The sequence below is a fragment of the Panonychus citri genome, unplaced genomic scaffold (assembly GCF_014898815.1).
Source record: "Panonychus citri isolate SS breed McGregor unplaced genomic scaffold, ASM1489881v1 Contig00077, whole genome shotgun sequence".
NCBI lineage: Eukaryota > Metazoa > Arthropoda > Arachnida > Trombidiformes > Tetranychidae > Panonychus > Panonychus citri.
The window spans coordinates 1063947-1080564 of NW_026515482.1; the positions used below are offsets into that span (position 1 = coordinate 1063947).

At 31.1% G+C, this 16618-nt stretch overlaps 4 protein-coding genes across 8 annotated transcripts; 3 read left to right on the forward strand and 1 right to left on the reverse strand.

The window, feature by feature from the left end:
• Positions 1-1724: 1724 nt before the first annotated feature.
• LOC128387239 (uncharacterized) lies at positions 1725-2778 on the reverse strand. Its single transcript, XM_053346427.1, has one exon. The coding sequence runs from the start codon at positions 2660-2662 to the stop codon at positions 2114-2116; it is 549 nt and encodes a 182-aa protein (XP_053202402.1). The 5' UTR covers positions 2663-2778; the 3' UTR covers positions 1725-2113.
• A 50-nt stretch (positions 2779-2828) lies between these two features.
• LOC128387238 (protein LTO1 homolog) lies at positions 2829-4227 on the forward strand. The gene is made up of 2 exons (XM_053346425.1): positions 2829-2988; positions 3068-4227. Exons 1-2 carry the CDS (start codon positions 2933-2935, stop codon positions 3579-3581), a joined length of 570 nt encoding a protein of 189 aa, XP_053202400.1. The 5' UTR covers positions 2829-2932; the 3' UTR covers positions 3582-4227.
• A 2748-nt stretch (positions 4228-6975) lies between these two features.
• LOC128387234 (tumor susceptibility gene 101 protein-like) lies at positions 6976-10343 on the forward strand. The gene is made up of 5 exons (XM_053346422.1): positions 6976-7276; positions 7725-8175; positions 8671-9256; positions 9345-9447; positions 9535-10343. Exons 1-5 carry the CDS (start codon positions 7238-7240, stop codon positions 9616-9618), a joined length of 1263 nt encoding a protein of 420 aa, XP_053202397.1. The 5' UTR covers positions 6976-7237; the 3' UTR covers positions 9619-10343.
• Positions 10344-11000: 657 nt separating this feature from the next.
• LOC128387229 (transmembrane and coiled-coil domain-containing protein 4-like) lies at positions 11001-15505 on the forward strand. Of its 5 annotated transcripts, none has more exons than XM_053346411.1 (7): positions 11001-11735; positions 11937-12123; positions 12207-12275; positions 12404-12527; positions 13094-13293; positions 13427-13447; positions 13540-15505. In XM_053346411.1, exons 2-7 carry the CDS (start codon positions 12117-12119, stop codon positions 15177-15179), a joined length of 2061 nt encoding a protein of 686 aa, XP_053202386.1. In that variant the 5' UTR covers positions 11001-11735; positions 11937-12116; the 3' UTR covers positions 15180-15505. The 5 variants fall into 5 exon arrangements, with proteins under 5 accessions (XP_053202386.1, XP_053202391.1, XP_053202389.1 ...); XM_053346416.1 differs by having other exon boundaries at positions 11003-11735; positions 11937-12138; XM_053346414.1 differs by lacking the exon at positions 11937-12123 and having other exon boundaries at positions 11004-11735; positions 12129-12275.
• The last annotated feature ends 1113 nt before the right edge of the window (positions 15506-16618 follow it).

Below are 16618 nucleotides of genomic sequence, written 5' to 3' on the forward strand. Positions count from 1 at the left end.
AAATATTAACACCACAAATAAGGATTATTATTTAATCATCTTGATTAAACAGATTAGATTAACAATTTAATGTGAGAAATTAAATTTTTTAATCACATTGTGAACAATATGCAAAAACTAATTACAATGTTATTATTGTTACAATCAAATGATAATTATCATAATCATTATCAATCTTAATTAATGTCTATTAAGTTGATCCTTTGGTTGGATTACAATTAAATTAATCACTGGACCTAAAAGGAACCAACAATTAGCAGATATGATTAGTTAAATATTGTTAGTTATCAACTAATTGTTTCGATTAACAATCTAATTTTAAACTGCAAGATTATTTTGATTATTATTAGTTTTTTAATTCTTATCAAGTTAATCCAATAAGATAAATTCAACAATCAATCAATCATGATTGTATACAGAGATTAATAGATTAATTGTCTTTCTTATTGTAACAATTTAAACACAGAAAATGATGATTAGTGATTAATATTAATGAAAATAGGATGTTAATCATGATAAATTGTTGGCTATTTACTGTTGATTATTTCGTGACCTGTAACTTTTTTCCGCTCAATTTGTTTACTAATCAAGAGAAATTAAGTTGATTAAATCGGTGATGAATCGAATTCAAATTGTTGTTAATATTGATTCAATTGATTTGATTCTATTTCCAAAGTAAACTTAATCAACCAACTGATTAGATTTCCTGTTTTTGGCTAATCAGTAAATCTTGTAACCATTAGAGACACAAAATTGATTACAATTAACTGATTCATATATTTTTTAAGGTTAATCAATTGTTGAATTATCAATCAACAAAGTCTAATAAACTTTCAATGTTTACACTGATCGGTTAGTTTAATTATCATTGATAAACTGTAAGTAAATCATATTAAAAGTTAATTGTGACTAACTGTTAATTGATTGCATTTGCTTAAATCTAAATATTAATATGATTTAATCAATAATCAACCATTAAAGTAAATGATTGTTACAAATTGTAGTGAATACAAATACTACCGGAAGAGAAATGCAATCTTAGCATAACAAAAAGTGTTGATTAGTTAATCACGAATGTTAATTAGCTGTAAAGATAATCAACAAACAGAATTGTACAATTAAAATGCCAATCAAATCAATTTGATCAATCAAAATGGTGAATCAATAATTGTCTATGTTGATAAATAGTTCGAGGTCGATTTGAATATCCGTTCATGAGGAGTTCTGATGAAATCATGATCATTTTAATGAGAAAAATTGTTAATTGTAACGATGAAACAATAATAATACTGATTGTTGATAGTTAATTGTGCTAATCATTTCATCCTAATTGAATGAGATAAAGATTATCTTAATTCACTTCGTTAATTGTATCAAGGTAAAAGTCATCTACTTGTGAGTATGATTGATGCTAATTCATTTTAACCTTAAACTAAATCAAATTGGACAATTAAAATTGTAAAACTTTACAACTCCACATGATTTACTTAATCATCATACTGATTAAATTTATCATCACCTTTAAATTACATCATGAGCATCAATTGATGATCATTATTGTTAATTCATTTAGAACTAAATTAATATAATGATATCATAACAAATCTCATCATTTCCTTCATCATCTTAATCACAATTAACTTCAATTGCTCTCAAAATGAATAGATAAACTTTTTCCAATGCCACACAATTAACATTCACCCAAAATGAATACAATCAATTGATTCAATTGTTCAAAGTTAATCAAGTTGATATAATACAGAAAAATTATTATGATTGCTATTCAAGTTTCCAATTTTTTTTTGATGGGCTTTGATTGTCTGTTAATTGTTATTGTTTAATTTAAGTAGAAAAACAAAAATTAAAGTCAAGACCTTGAAATTTAGTGAATCAATTTAGGTTACTTATAACAATAAGAGAAAGTAATTAATTTAAACAGAGTAAAATTAATGATCATCAATTGATTAGATAATCACAATCAGCTCGTAAATCACAACATTGATCAGTAAATTAGGTTAAATAGTTAAACTAAATATACAAAACAATAGGAATGTATCAATATAACTAATCCGATGTAACCAATGTTAAAAAAATAGTTGATCAATTAACTGTTTTAAAGTTTTAACAATGAATAGATTGGTGATTGAACGTTAATGGAACCGTTCAAATCTTTCAATTCAATGATGACCATACAAGAGACCACTTGACCGCCACAGTCTTTGATTAGCTTAACGGCCGCACCAAGAGTACCACCAGTGGCCAGTAAATCATCAACAATAACAACTTTCGATCCTGATTTAATTGTTCCATCTTGAATTTCAATTACATCTTGACCATATTCAAGTGAATAGGAGATTGACTTTGTTGGTCCAGGAAGTTTACCCTTTTTCCGTATCGGTAGAAAAGGTAATTTATGTTGTAAGGCCAAAGTTGGTCCAAAAAGGAAACCTCGAGATTCCAGTGCAAGGATAGCATCAACATCACCCAAAGTGGACAATTTAATTGATAAAACATCCAATGTCGATTGAAAAACAATAGGATCAATTAGAATCGGCATAATGTCATAGAAAAGAATTCCTTTCTTGGGAAAATCGGCAAAAGTAGCAAGAGTAGATTTAATTTTCTCTATTTTCTCACCAACCCGATCATCATCACAAGACATTTTCGCAAACACTAAAAACACACAAAAACACCGATAAAAACACTAGAACAAAAAAAAACCTAGAAAAATATGAAAGAAAGAAAAAAAAAAAAAAAAACACCAAGAGAAAAGAAAAGTAAATAAAAGGAAATTGATTTGAAAACGAAGACGAAAAAAAGAGTTAACCAAATAAGCGAACAGATGTCGCTACTTGCACATCTCGATTTCTATGTTATTTTTATTTTCTTTTTATTATTATTTATATTTTAATAAAATTCCAGTTCTCCAGCAATGACTCAAAGAGATTTCAATGAAGTTCTTGATGATATTAATCTAAGCGATCAAAGGTAAGCGAATTCTCATCGAAGCTTTTCTATTGTTTTTATTGTTTAATTTGATTCAATTGTTGTTTTCATCTGTTGGCAGAAAATTTCGTCAAATGGGATTCACAAGAGGCTATAGTATGGGTGAAGAAGCAGGTTGGAGGGATGGTTATGTTTATGGTGTTCGTCGAGGTGCTCAGATTGCTGCTGAGATTGGATTCTATCAGGGGTTCGTTCATGCCTGGCTGTGTATTTTGGAGAAGGATGAGAATTCCAAGCAGAGGAAACTTATCGCTTTGAAAAGTTTACTTGAATCAACTCGTCGTTTCCATCGAACCAACATTCACGAGGAAGATTCTGTTAAGACATTAGAATCGATTCGAAATAAATTTAAACAGGTTAAATCTCTTCTCAATTGTGGTCTCTCTACTTTCGATGATGGAGATGGTGTTTCATTTTCCACTGGTGCTGGACCACCGCCTCCATCCTCAGCTCATCCTCATCCGTCATCCCATGTGCCACCCTCATCGTCGACAACAACAACAACAACAACAATTAATCACTCAGCCGATCCTCATCATCAACAGCCCAAAATTCACACGGAAATGTCATTCTGATTTCATCCTAATTTTCAAGATATTTAATAGATCTAAAAGAAAGGATAGTTTTAATTTCTAATGATCAACTAATTAATGACTGTTTGAGAAACATTCGATAGCTAATTGTAAATCTAATTCCATGGAAAGGGTTTTGTTCATTTGTTAAATATTTATGTTCCATTAAGCGAGAAACGAACGGCCTCTGAGAAAGAAATGGTGGAAATTGTTGCTTGTTAATTGTTGGAGATTATTGATTATTATTATTATTACTGATTTTCCATTCGATTCCAGTTGGTTGGAAAGTTAATTGTTACACTTACCGTGATAAGCGGTTCCATTAATGTCCAAACATCGTCGAGTACATCGATAGAAACAATTAGATCGCTTACAACCAATTAAACGGATTCGCTCACATTTACTACATTCAGGAACATAATCAAGATCTGATTCAGTTGAATTAGGTGCTGGTGTCCATGTTTGACCATGGGTCAGATAAATTATCGTTGTCACAGTAATTATAATGTAAATTAAGTTCATTGTTATGTTGTCACTAAATTAACTACAAAAAAAAACACGCAGAGAAAGAAAAACAATTTAACTGAATCAATAAATGATCACTTTAAGATTGATTATATATACAAAATCAATCGAAAGTTAAAATTAATTTTTCTTTAATTGTTAATCTTAATTGTTTTGTAGATTATGAAGATTTGAAGGGAAAATACAATTTATCCTGTTGGTTGATTTTCACAAAAGTCCAAACAATTTACCATTGGAAAAATGGTCGATTTGATTACACAGAAAATTGTTATTGATTGTCAACAATTATCACGAGAAATGAACAGCAATTTAACAGCAATTAACGATAATCATCATCTTTAATCATCTTCTTCCTTCTTTGGACAATTTACTAATTAAATTTAATACGGAAATGTTACATTCTAATATAAAATCAACTGATTGTTACCAATTGGTTGATTGTTAAGTAATCAAATCTAATTGAAAAAAATTTAAACCTTCGGTTGACCTTTCATTCAGTTAATCAACCTAATTATCGTAATTGGTTTAATGTTAATCAACCAAATTTTACAAGTAAAATCTCAGGGAAACCAATTGAGTTAATTAACCAAGAAAATGATTAAAATTAATAATGAATAAAATGAATTTTAATTGTTGTAATAGTTAATTGATTGTTTTATTGATCAAATTGGACAGACAAAAGTATCGATGGTCAAGAGGGACAAGAAAATTGATCGGGAGAGAAAGAGAGAAAGAAATGAAAGTGACATTTAGGAAGAAATTAATTAATTATTTCGATGGAGAAAAGTTAATTAAGATGAAAATTTTTAGTTCGAATGGGAAAAGGTCACAACTGAATCATCTATCCGGTCATTCAGAGCGATGGTCATCTTGAGATTTTCGCTGCGAAAATGAATCAACCATCAGAAGGCTTCTCGTCATGATGACCACAATTGTCCTCTGATTGGTGACCCTCTTCATGACAATGTCCACTTTCACCTTTGTCACCTTCGCAAGGGGCATCATGACACTTCTCGGTCTCACAAAGAGCCTCCTCACAATGAGTCTCTTCACAACAAGGGTCAGTATTGGCGATTTCAGCTGAAGACATGGTGATAATGATGATTAGAAGTTCGAGAAAATAAAATTAAAGAAAACAAAAGAGTAATTAAAGTTAATTGTTGGTACGAATTTACTTTACTGATGACAATTTACTTTCAATCAAATTGTATTTATACTTGGACGATCATCTCAAGACCTATGGGAGCAGATGATTGTATTGATTAGTTAATTGTTTGGGGAAAGAGAAAACAATAAATCAATAACAATCAGTTAATTAAAAGGTTTACAGTTAATTGTTTTCACTCATCATCAGCAATAATTAAGAGGATTGGGTCGAGGTGAACAAAATTTACTTTTTAATTTTCATATTAATTGTGTTTACCTAAACTAATTACAATCAATTGTCTCGTTTTAATTAACAATCAATGTTAATTTTCATTTTTATTTACAATTTGCAATTGGATTGCTTTGATGATTTGTGACAATTTAATTTTACTAAATCTAATTGTAATTCTCTAATTTAGTTAATTATCAATTAATATCTCACAATTTTTTCATTCTTCCCCTTAATTGTTGTGATTAATTTAATTTCTCATTCCTTTGATTACCTTGTTTCATTCAATTGATTAAACAATTAACCTTGTCTATTGTTATTGATGGTTTATTGGTGCTAATTGGTTATCAATTCAAGGTGATTAACTTAATTGTAAGTGACACTTTTATTTTTCAATTAAATTATTATTAAATCAACTGATTTACTTTAATTTAGTTATTTTTAATCACTCTAATTGTTAATCATCTTTAATTTACCAATTGAAGATTTTGTTTTTAAATCTCATAATTCAATAAACAATTAACTAATCATCAATTACATCGTAGAGTTGTTAAATCACTCGATTAATTGTTTATCTAATTGTTATCATTTTAAATTGTTAAGTGATTCAATTTCCTCTTCCTGCAATTACCTTAATCATAAAAACTATTGTTCAATTTAAATCATTGATTAACCTTCATAAATGATTAACCATTAACTAGATCAAAGTTGATTAATTTCAAATCACAACAATTTAATAATAAATTGATTAAAAAAAGGACAGAAATCATCACTTAATTGTCAACCTTTTCTCCAAAAAAGTTAAATAAGGACAAAAATTTACTTGATTAGGTTAAATTGTTTCAAGTTCAATGAAAACAATTAAGAAAATCAATAAGCGATCAAAATTTTGATAGTTAATTGTTTGTTAAAAGTGAATCAAACTAATCAAAAAATGTCAATAAACTCAATATCTTTTAAATTATGTTTACCAATCGTCTCAATTTAACCAACAATTAAGAGAAAGATGAAAGTTAATTGTGTTTACCTGTTAGTCTCATCTGTTAGCAATTAACTTGATAGAAATTGAGAATTTAAATTGTTCAAAGAATCAGCAATGGAATTGGTTGAAAGTAATCAAAGAGAAAATTAATTCCTCAACAATTGAACAACAGAAATAAAATGAGCCGAATTGTAAATTAACCTAAACTATTAAATAATTAAGAAAATTAGCTAATCAACAACATGGAATTAATCAGAGAAATGATCAGAAAATCTCCAAGCGAACATCAATTTGGTCAATTAATCGATTTTCCAATCGTTTCGAATTAAATTAATTCGAAATTGATTTTGTTCCATTTAATTAACATTTGCCCCTTTCTCTCATCTTCCTGCTCTTTCATCTTCTCTCTTCATTTCTGTCTATTTTGTGCTCTGTCTAATTTCCTCTTTCTTCCTTGAGAGAGAGAGAGAGAGAGAGAAATTTATCTTCTCTTTCTCCTGATTGTCTCTTTCCATCATTTCTGTTTGTAATGGTTGTTTGTTATTTACATTGATCTCTCTCAGTCTCTCTCTTTCTCTGTTATTTTATTTTGATTTTTTCTTTATTCTTTATAACAACAACATCTTATCATCATCTATCTTCACTCTCTCATCATTCTCATCATTTTCTATCATCATTCTCATCCCTACCAACCACAATCACCACTTTCTGTTGTTTCTCTCCTTTCTGATTAATCTTTTTTTTTGTTTTTGTGTTTAGTTTATTTACTAATTAAAAATGGAAAATAATTTGGTCATGTTATTAGGAAGATGCAAGGTAAGTGTCTCTATTGGCCTTCTCATTAATTGTAGACTCAATTAAAACTGTCTATGTGTAGATTTTATTCATTTGATTATAATCAACAATTAGGCTGCTCCTTTTCAATGTTATTCCTTTGCCAAGACTCTCTCATTCTCTTCAGCTGTGAGTTGATATTAATTTGATCTCATCTCTGTAATTTGTTCAATTGATTATTGATTCAATTGTTTTCTTTTTGTTTTGTTAATGTTAATGACCATTGGCTATTAGATGTTAAAAGAATTGAAAGGTGAATGAGACTTATAGAAGAATCAGAGGAAAATTATTTTCTATTCTATTTGAGGTGGAAAAGAAAAGAATATTGTTTTTGTTTTCTATTCTATTCTGTTTCCCTTTTCTCTTTGTTCTGTCTTTTTTTCTCTCTTTGTCTCAAAAATTTACTCTAATTTTTGTTCTCTCTTTCCAGTATAAGTATCAAACTCAAGCCAAAAAGGACATCGCCAATGTATTAGGCTTTTATCGGGGATTACAGCCCAAATTGGAAAAATATACCTTCTCCGACGGTAAAGAACAAGATTTGGTTCTACTCCATGGAACTATTCCAATCTCGTTTAAAGGGAGCACTTATCACATACCTGTGGGTATATTTGTCCAAAAAGATCATCCCTATTCACCGCCGATGTGTTATGTACGACCAACATCCGAAATGGCGATAAAAATATCTAAATATGTTGATCATGAGGGTAAAATTTATCTACCCTATCTGTCCGATTGGAAAGCAGATTCAAGTGATATTCTTGGTGCCATTCAGGTTATGATAATCATTTTTGGTGAAACACCTCCGGTCTATCAAAAGCCAAAAACCTCACCAATGGAACCACAACAACCTTACGTTAAGCCTCCTTATCCAACTCAAAGTAATAATCTACTATCATTAGAACTCTACCAACACCCAGTCTTGTCCACCACCCTGACAAAGACTCTGAATGCTCTGTCAATTCAATATTCCAAGGTTATTCATATACAAGTTATAGAGAAAGAATTTTTTTCATCCTAATTCTTTCCTTAAATTGTATTCTCTTTGTTCATATCAAGAGTAAGACTTTTTCCTTAGAATCTCTTGTTGCGAACAAAGAATTCATTTACAAATCCATAGTTTCTATTTACTATTTTTCCTCTGCTCTCTCTCACTCACTTTCTCTCCTCTCTAATGGAAATATGATAGATGCGATTCAATGAGAATTACATGTTTTCTCTGAAACGTTAATCAACATCAGATTGATGTTTATTTTTTTACTACTCTAAGTAATCAGTTGAATTGATCAACTAGCAAGTTGAGTCATTTTCATTTATCATCTTTATGTGATTTATTTACTGATTGTTTCTCTCTCTCTCTTTTTTCATTCCTTCAGCCTATTCTCAGTTACCTAATCAACCAACAACGGTTAATATGCCGCCAGTCTCAACCTCTGTGGCCTCACCATCTTATCCAAGCGCTAATCCACCGTATCCAACCTCATCATATCCATACAGTAATTTTCCTAATTCCGATTCATCTTATCCACCAATCCAAAACCCATCATATCCTGGATATCCTGGTTACCCACCATCAACTGGTTATAATCAACAATCTACTGTTAACAGCCAAACCTCAACACCTTCAGCAAATACTAGAACAATTACCGAAGAGCATATTCGAGCTTCCTTGATTACCGCAGTTAATGATAAAGTAAAGGAAAGATTAAGGGAAAGATTGGGACGAGTTTACGCTGAGAATGATGTACTTGGTAAATACTCGGATGATCTAGGTCGCGGTAAACAGAAATTGGAATCATTGATGAAACGAATGGAACAAGATAAAATTGATTTGGAAAATTGTAAACAAACTCTCAAGACAAAAACCGCTCAAATTGATGAATTAATTGTCAAACTTGAAAATGAACAAAAAGTTAATGCCATAGACGATGCGTTTGGTCCTCAAGAACCTTTATATAAACAGTAGGTTCCAAATTTAAATCTAAATTACTAACCATTGAAATATCGATCAATATAATTACTGTTTTCTCTTTCTCTCTTGTTAATTTAGATTGTTAAATGCCTTCGCTGAGGAAAATGCAACTGTAGATGCCATATATTACTTAGGAGAAGCTCGAAGAAAAGGTGTCATTGATTTAGATGCTTTTCTCAAGGTAAATGTGACAGAATTTTTTTTTATACTAATGAACCGAATCATCTTGTTAATATTGGTACTAATTGTTTGTTTCTATGGTTTACAGAATGTTCGTGAATTATCAAGAAGACAATTTATGCTTCGAGCGTTGATGCAAAAGTGTCGAGAGAAAGCCGGTCTACCCTATTAATATACAGATAAACACGCTCGCTAAAAGGATAATCATTGTTTCATCTTTCGTTTAAAGGAAAAGAAAAAGTTTCATCACAACTCATCATGCTACTGATATTCATCAGAGATAGTCCATTATTTTGTTGAAGAAATGTTAATGCTGATGATTATCATAATCTCTTTGGGTCTTTTCTGTTAATTAAGTTATCATTCTGTCTTTTCTTTCACGCAATCAATTAGAGGTGAGAGAGGCATTAGAGGAAAAGGAAATGGGAAGACAAACATAATTGTACTAAACAAACATCAAAAGCTCATCAACATCAAGTTTCTCTCTTTCTTTCTCTTGATATTTAAAAATTAAGACCAATATATTCAACAATCTCTAAATTATGCTGATGATTAATTCCTACAAAAAATGATGTGAGAAATTAAGAAATCAGAATTAATTGTTGGTCATCTTCTTTAATCACTAATATTTATCTTAATTTTCTCCTTATTTTCCATTGTACGATTATGTAATATAAATTATAATTGAAAAAGTGAAAAATAATTAACAGGTAAACATAACAACAAGACCGTAAATCACATAACATTTTCACACCATTTAAATGCTATCATTTTTTTTTTCTTAAATCTCAATTTTTATCATGTTAGAATTGAAATTTCATATGTAAACTTAAATGATGGTTACAATAAATCACCGGAGAAATTAAAGAAAATATTGAAAATCAATTTAACATGAAATTCAAGTGTCTCTCTCATTCAATCTCAATTCTTCATTTGTCCTTAAACATTTTATCTCCAAAATGTAACCATGTACATGTAAATCGTTACCCTGACCCTGTAACAATTTCATCTAATTAAAACTGAACAACTTAATTAGCAAAATTAGCAAACAACTTTCACATGGATAAATAGTTAAGCTTATCATTGATTATCAATGACAAAAACACAACATTAATCATTACAAAAAGTAATTGATTCAACAACAGATCTAAATCTAACCATAAGAATCAAATGAGAATCTAATCAACAGGTAAAAACAAAACAGAATCACTAATTAGTGAGTTAATTCACTAATTCAATCAACAATCATCAAAATAATTCACACTCACAATTAAAAGATTAAATCGTGAAAGAAAAAACAAAAAAAACTCAATTGAAATGATGAAAATGTGATGAATGTTTTGTATCAACAAAAATAGAAAACAATTTATCCAATTAAATATCCAAGGTTATATTCTGATGGTGATTCAATTAGATTAACTGGACACTTAGGTAGAAATTAAATTGTAACAATCGATAAAATAAATTGTACAATTAACAGTAGAATCACTTTTACTTGAAGTGCGAATGAGGCCAACCTGTTGAAGAAGAAGAAAAAAAAACAATAACAAAAAATTCTATTCTCTTTCTCTTTCTTTTTCTCTTTCTTTCAGTTAACCAGAAAGTAGAAAACAACAACAATGAAACTCACAACATTCTGATGATTGGAAACGTCAACAACATGAGCTTACAAATTGATCCAACAATTAATTGATTCTAATTTTTTGTTACTCTTTAAGTGTCTCAAAATTTCACAATTAACTTGATCAACTGTTCAACAATCAACTTGATTTCACTTTTCTTCATTTTCGATAACCATTTCGGTTCAACAAACATTTCAATTTGTTCATTTTTTTTCAGTTTCTTCTTTTCTCCCATAAATTCAAATTCTCTTGTCACATTTACCTGTTTACATCATCATCTTCATCATCAATATCTTTTACATCTTTACCTTAATCATCTTCATCTTCTGTTTCTTTAACATTAACCATCAACATTGTCATTGTTTCTTTTTTTTTCTTCTGTTCTTTTCTATATGTTGATTCCTCCATATTGGATTATTTTGTCTTCTTCATTTCTTCGCCCAATTGTAACAGTCAACCTGTTGATTTAATGTCTACTTAATTGTCACCTAGTCTTTTCAATTTATAATCATCATTGATCATCATTTAATTTGTTCTTCTTTTCTAATTAAATTATGATCACAGTGATATCCATCTTTCAATGTAAAAGGTATTACCTTGTTTCTATTGACAAGGTGATTACCAGTTTTATTAACTGTTCATGTAAAAAGATCAGCAAATCATTTTGGTGAGTTTATTTTTCCTCTTTAAATTTATTGATTTAATTTCAATTGTTTATTAGCAAAGTGACTGTTTTAATTTCTATACACAATGTATATAATATAATTTCATTCTTCGATTCTTTCTATCTCTCTCTAACTCTCTCTCTCTTTCTCTCTCTCCTTTTCTCTCTACGTAAATGTTAACATACTCTTGTTTTGGTGAAAAGGAGAGCAAATGATCAACAATTTACTCTCTTTCTATTTTCCTTTTATTCTAAACAATTAATGAATCACTGAATTTGTACGATAATCACCAAGCCTTTATTCTAGTCTCATCATCATCTTCTCTTCTTCTTCTTGTTCCATCTTCTTCTTTTTCTTTCATTTAATCGATTCACCACCTACACATGAATGGTTAGGATGATGACGGTGATATTTTAGATTCTCATTGTGTATCTTATACAATTTATTTTAATTTTCTCTTTAATTTCAATCAGTGTTTCTACGATGTGATTTAAATACAATGGATGATACGGATGAAACATGTTCTAATCCTAGTTCACTTGGTAATTATGTTCAATACATTTTCTTTTCACAATTATCTCCTCAAAGATCATCTAAATCTAACCCTTTAGTTTTTTCACTTTTCTTTTCTGTTTCTAATATCGTTTATTTTTTTCTTAATCATCTACAGGATACAATTCATTATCATCTCAAAGTGAACCATTAACCTCGTTAATCAGTGATGCAGGAATTTATTCACTTTGTGGCCTCACTGCGCTCGCTTTTTGTCAATTATTTCCCGACGAATGGGACCAGTAAGTGAACGATCATCGAAACGAATATATTACCACAGTTACCATGTAATCGCCATTGAAACAATGGAATCTTGTTGTCAGCCTCAAACTCTTAATTCAATATTAGTTTACAATTACAATTGGAAACAATTAGAGTGACTTTTATTTATCTCATTCTCTCTCTCTCTCTCTCTCGTATTACCAATGACAAACTCAAATGATTTACAAATGAGATATAATAGTTAACATTTATTTCATATCAACTTTGATGACAATCAATTCATAACAATTAAGATTTTATCATAAATAGTTAATTATATTGGATACATGAAACATGAGAATCAAACATATGTTTAAATTGTTACCAAATTAACAAACAAATCAACAAGTATTCATGTTTTCATCTTGATCTAAATTTAGTTCTACCTGATAATAGTTACGATTCATCATGATTGTTCATCTGCTCAGTAAATGTCAATTTAACTCTCATCTATTTATGGCTATTGCGTCATTGTGATTAACGTAATATTATATTATTGATTGTTATTCTAATGATTTTCTCTATTATTTTCCATTTAATTGTAAAGGCAATTCCGTGAGGATACGTTGGAATCTCTCATTAAGCATCTCGGACTTCCCTTGCAGATTAAAAACTCAATGAATGCCCTCATGTCCGGTGAAGGGGGAGATATTAACGCTTTCGCTAATCTGCTCAGGGAAGAGAAAATTTTACAAACAACTTGTTTAAAAGTAATTGAAGAATTGGTACTTTTTGCAGTTCGAGAAGGTAAATTTTCTATTCAAATATATTTTTATTCATTGTTGAATTTTCTAATTGATTTACTGTTCACCTAATTGTGTATTGTGTGTTAATTATTGATAAACTTTTGTTTTCATTGAATTGCTATCAAAACAAAAAGAATCAGGTGAAAAGAAACAAGGTAAACTTTGTCTTTTTCTCATATTCCATGGGAATTCCGCTTCTTTGATCAGTTTTAAATTCTTTTTCTTTTTCTTTATTTTCATTCTACAGGAGTTTATGATTCTCGAATGCGAGTTCTAGTTCTTTATGTAGCTAATGTTCTTGGAGTTCCTGTTCAATTGGTTGAACTTTTCGAGGAATCAGTGATTGAAATGTTAACCAATGATGTTCCGTCCGAAAGTGAGGAAGATGTTAAGGAGAAAGCTAAACGTCGTCGTAATAAAAAGATTAAAAGATATTTTATGATCGGATTAGCTGGATTAGGTGGTGGAGCGATTATCGGGTTAACTGGTGGTTTGGCAGCGCCTTTTGTGGCCGCTGGTGCCGGTGCTATTATCGGTGGTGCGGGTGCTGCTGCTCTCGGATCAACGGCAGGTATTGCTGTGATTGGATCACTTTTCGGTGTCGCTGGTGCTGGTTTAACGGGCTACAAGATGAAAAAACGAGTTGGAGATATTGAAGAGTTTGCCTTTGACAAATTGTCCGATGGTCGTGAGTTACACATAACCATTGCCGTTTCCGGTTGGATTTCAGAAGAAGGGCCTAAAGCATTTCAAGAGCCTTGGCGAACACTTCAAAACACTAGAGAACAATATTGTATTCGTTATGAATCTGCGTTCCTTTTAGAACTTGGTCGTGCCCTTGACTATTTCCTCGGTTTCGCTGTTTCAGTAGCAGCTCAGGAAGCTCTTAAATACACTATTCTTTCAGGTATAATGGCGGCAATCGCCTGGCCCACTTCACTAGTTACTCTTGCCTCCGTCATTGATAATCCTTGGGGTGTTTGTATCCGTCGCTCTGCTGAAGTAGGAAAACACTTGGCAGAAATCCTTATTTCTCGGCAACAAGGACGTAGACCAGTTACTCTTATCGGTTTCTCTCTTGGTGCTCGAGCCATTTTTTATTGTTTACAAGAATTAGTCTCTCGAAAAGGCTCCGAGGGTATAATAGAAGATGTCATCCTACTCGGTGCTCCCGTCGCTGGTAATGCTCAACAATGGAAACAATTTTCTCGTGTGGTCTCTGGTCGTGTGGTGAACGGCTATTGTAGAGGTGATTGGCTTCTCAAATTTCTCTATCGAACCTCAACGGCTACGCTTAAAATCGCTGGACTTGCACCAGTTGATTGGAAAGATCGACGAATGTGTAATATTGATCTAAGTGAAATTGTCTCTGGTCATATGGATTATTATAGGAAAATGTCTTCCGTTTTAAAAGCGGTTGGTGTTCGTACAAAAGAAAGGACGAAAAGAAAAGCCGAATCGCTTTATATGAAAAAGTGTCTCTCCGATTTGCCAATTAAAGATTACCCTGATGATTCAATTGATCCAGTTGATCTAATCAAATATTTTCCAGAGATTCGTCTATCAATATCAGAGCCCAATTTACAATCAATTAGTCGGAAATTTAAACTCGCTGCTAATGATGATGAGACGAATGATGAAGCTCGAGCAAATATTATCTCTCAAATATCGAATCTTCGACGCACACATTCAATGGACAGTATTTCCTCTCGATCTTATAGTCGATCATCTGGAGTGGCCTTTACCCCGTCATCTTCCGCTTCCGATTATAATCTAATGAAAATGTCTGCATCTCGTTCATTTAATCAAACATTTGATTCACTTGCTGAACAAGACACAGAAAATAGTTTCTCATCCAATTCATCAATCAAAGAGACTAAAAGCTAATTTCGTATCATTTTAGTGATTAAAAACTCATCTATTTTAATCGTCATCAATTTCATCATCACCGCTTAAAAACAATCATTCAAATCAAAGGAGTAAAAAAACTAATACACACAAATAACTTAAATCTAATCCAATTGAAAAAAGAGATTAACTTTTTTGGATAAACTCTTTCGATACAAATTGCTAATAATCAACTTAATTACATAATCAAAAGGAATATATTGAGATTATTGTTCAACTGTAAAATTTTATTTATCCAATATTTTTGTATTCTTTCTGAACAATTATAATTGTATGATTATAATAATTAAAAGCTTTATGATTCATTTTTTGTTGACTGGATGGACGTTTCAAAATTAGATTCATCCAAACTGAATTGTATCAGATCAATTGATGAAACATCCTCTTGGGTGGGGGTGTTGTTCGGGTTGACTGGCTTGTTCGAGGAGGACCAAGGCTTGTTTGGGGTGGAAGCGGGTGGTGTGGCTAAGGCCAGTTTGGAAAATTTGTTAATCATGAAGGTGAATGGAGATGGAGCCGAAATATTGAATTCGGGCCGAGCGGGTGTTGCGAACTCGATCAGATCGGGTTTGGACATCTCATCTATGGAAGATTCGTGTTTGAAATCTTCTGGTTTCGGTGATTCATTGCCGATGGAAACCTTTTCACTGACCTCATCGGGTTTTGGTTTTTCATTTTCATTTTCTGTTACCTCTTGTTTGGGAATCTCTATGTTGGATGATTGGTGCTTGAAGATTCCGTCCTTGGGCATTTCTAATATGGATGATTCGAGCTGGGAAAGTTCTCGGTTTGATATTTCACGTTTTGTTGATAGTTCCAAGTTGGTTAATTCAAATTTAGTCATCTCATTATTAGCCATGTCTTCGTTTTCGTTTATCGATCCTTCGTGTTTAGATTTTTCTTGCTTGGAGATCTCAATGATAGATGATTCATGTTTTGGAATCTCGTTTTTGAGTAGCTCAGGAATAGAAGATTCTTGACTTGATTGCTCTTGCTTTGATAGTTCCAGTTTAGATAATTCATACTTGGAAGATTGACGTTTAGATAGGTCAAATTTGGACAATTCCAGAATAGAATCAACAAAAGCCATATCCATTTCATTGACACTAGAAATATCGGTTGCGTAGCTAGAAAACTCTTTACAATTTTTACCCAAATCAGAAGTGGTCAGTGTCAGATCAAGATTTTCAAGATCCAATATTTGAAGTGTTTCATCAGCTCTACAAGCTGATGCAGGAGGTGGTGGCGGTGGTGGCGGTAAAAGAGGTGATTTGTTTTCCATGTTGAAAATTAAAACCAAACAAAGGAGACAAAATCCAAAAGCCAAAATGCAAAATCACAAAACCGATAAAAAAAGAAAAACCAATTGTACGAAGAATCAAATTGAAAAAAGAACAATAAAACCACCTAACATTCAC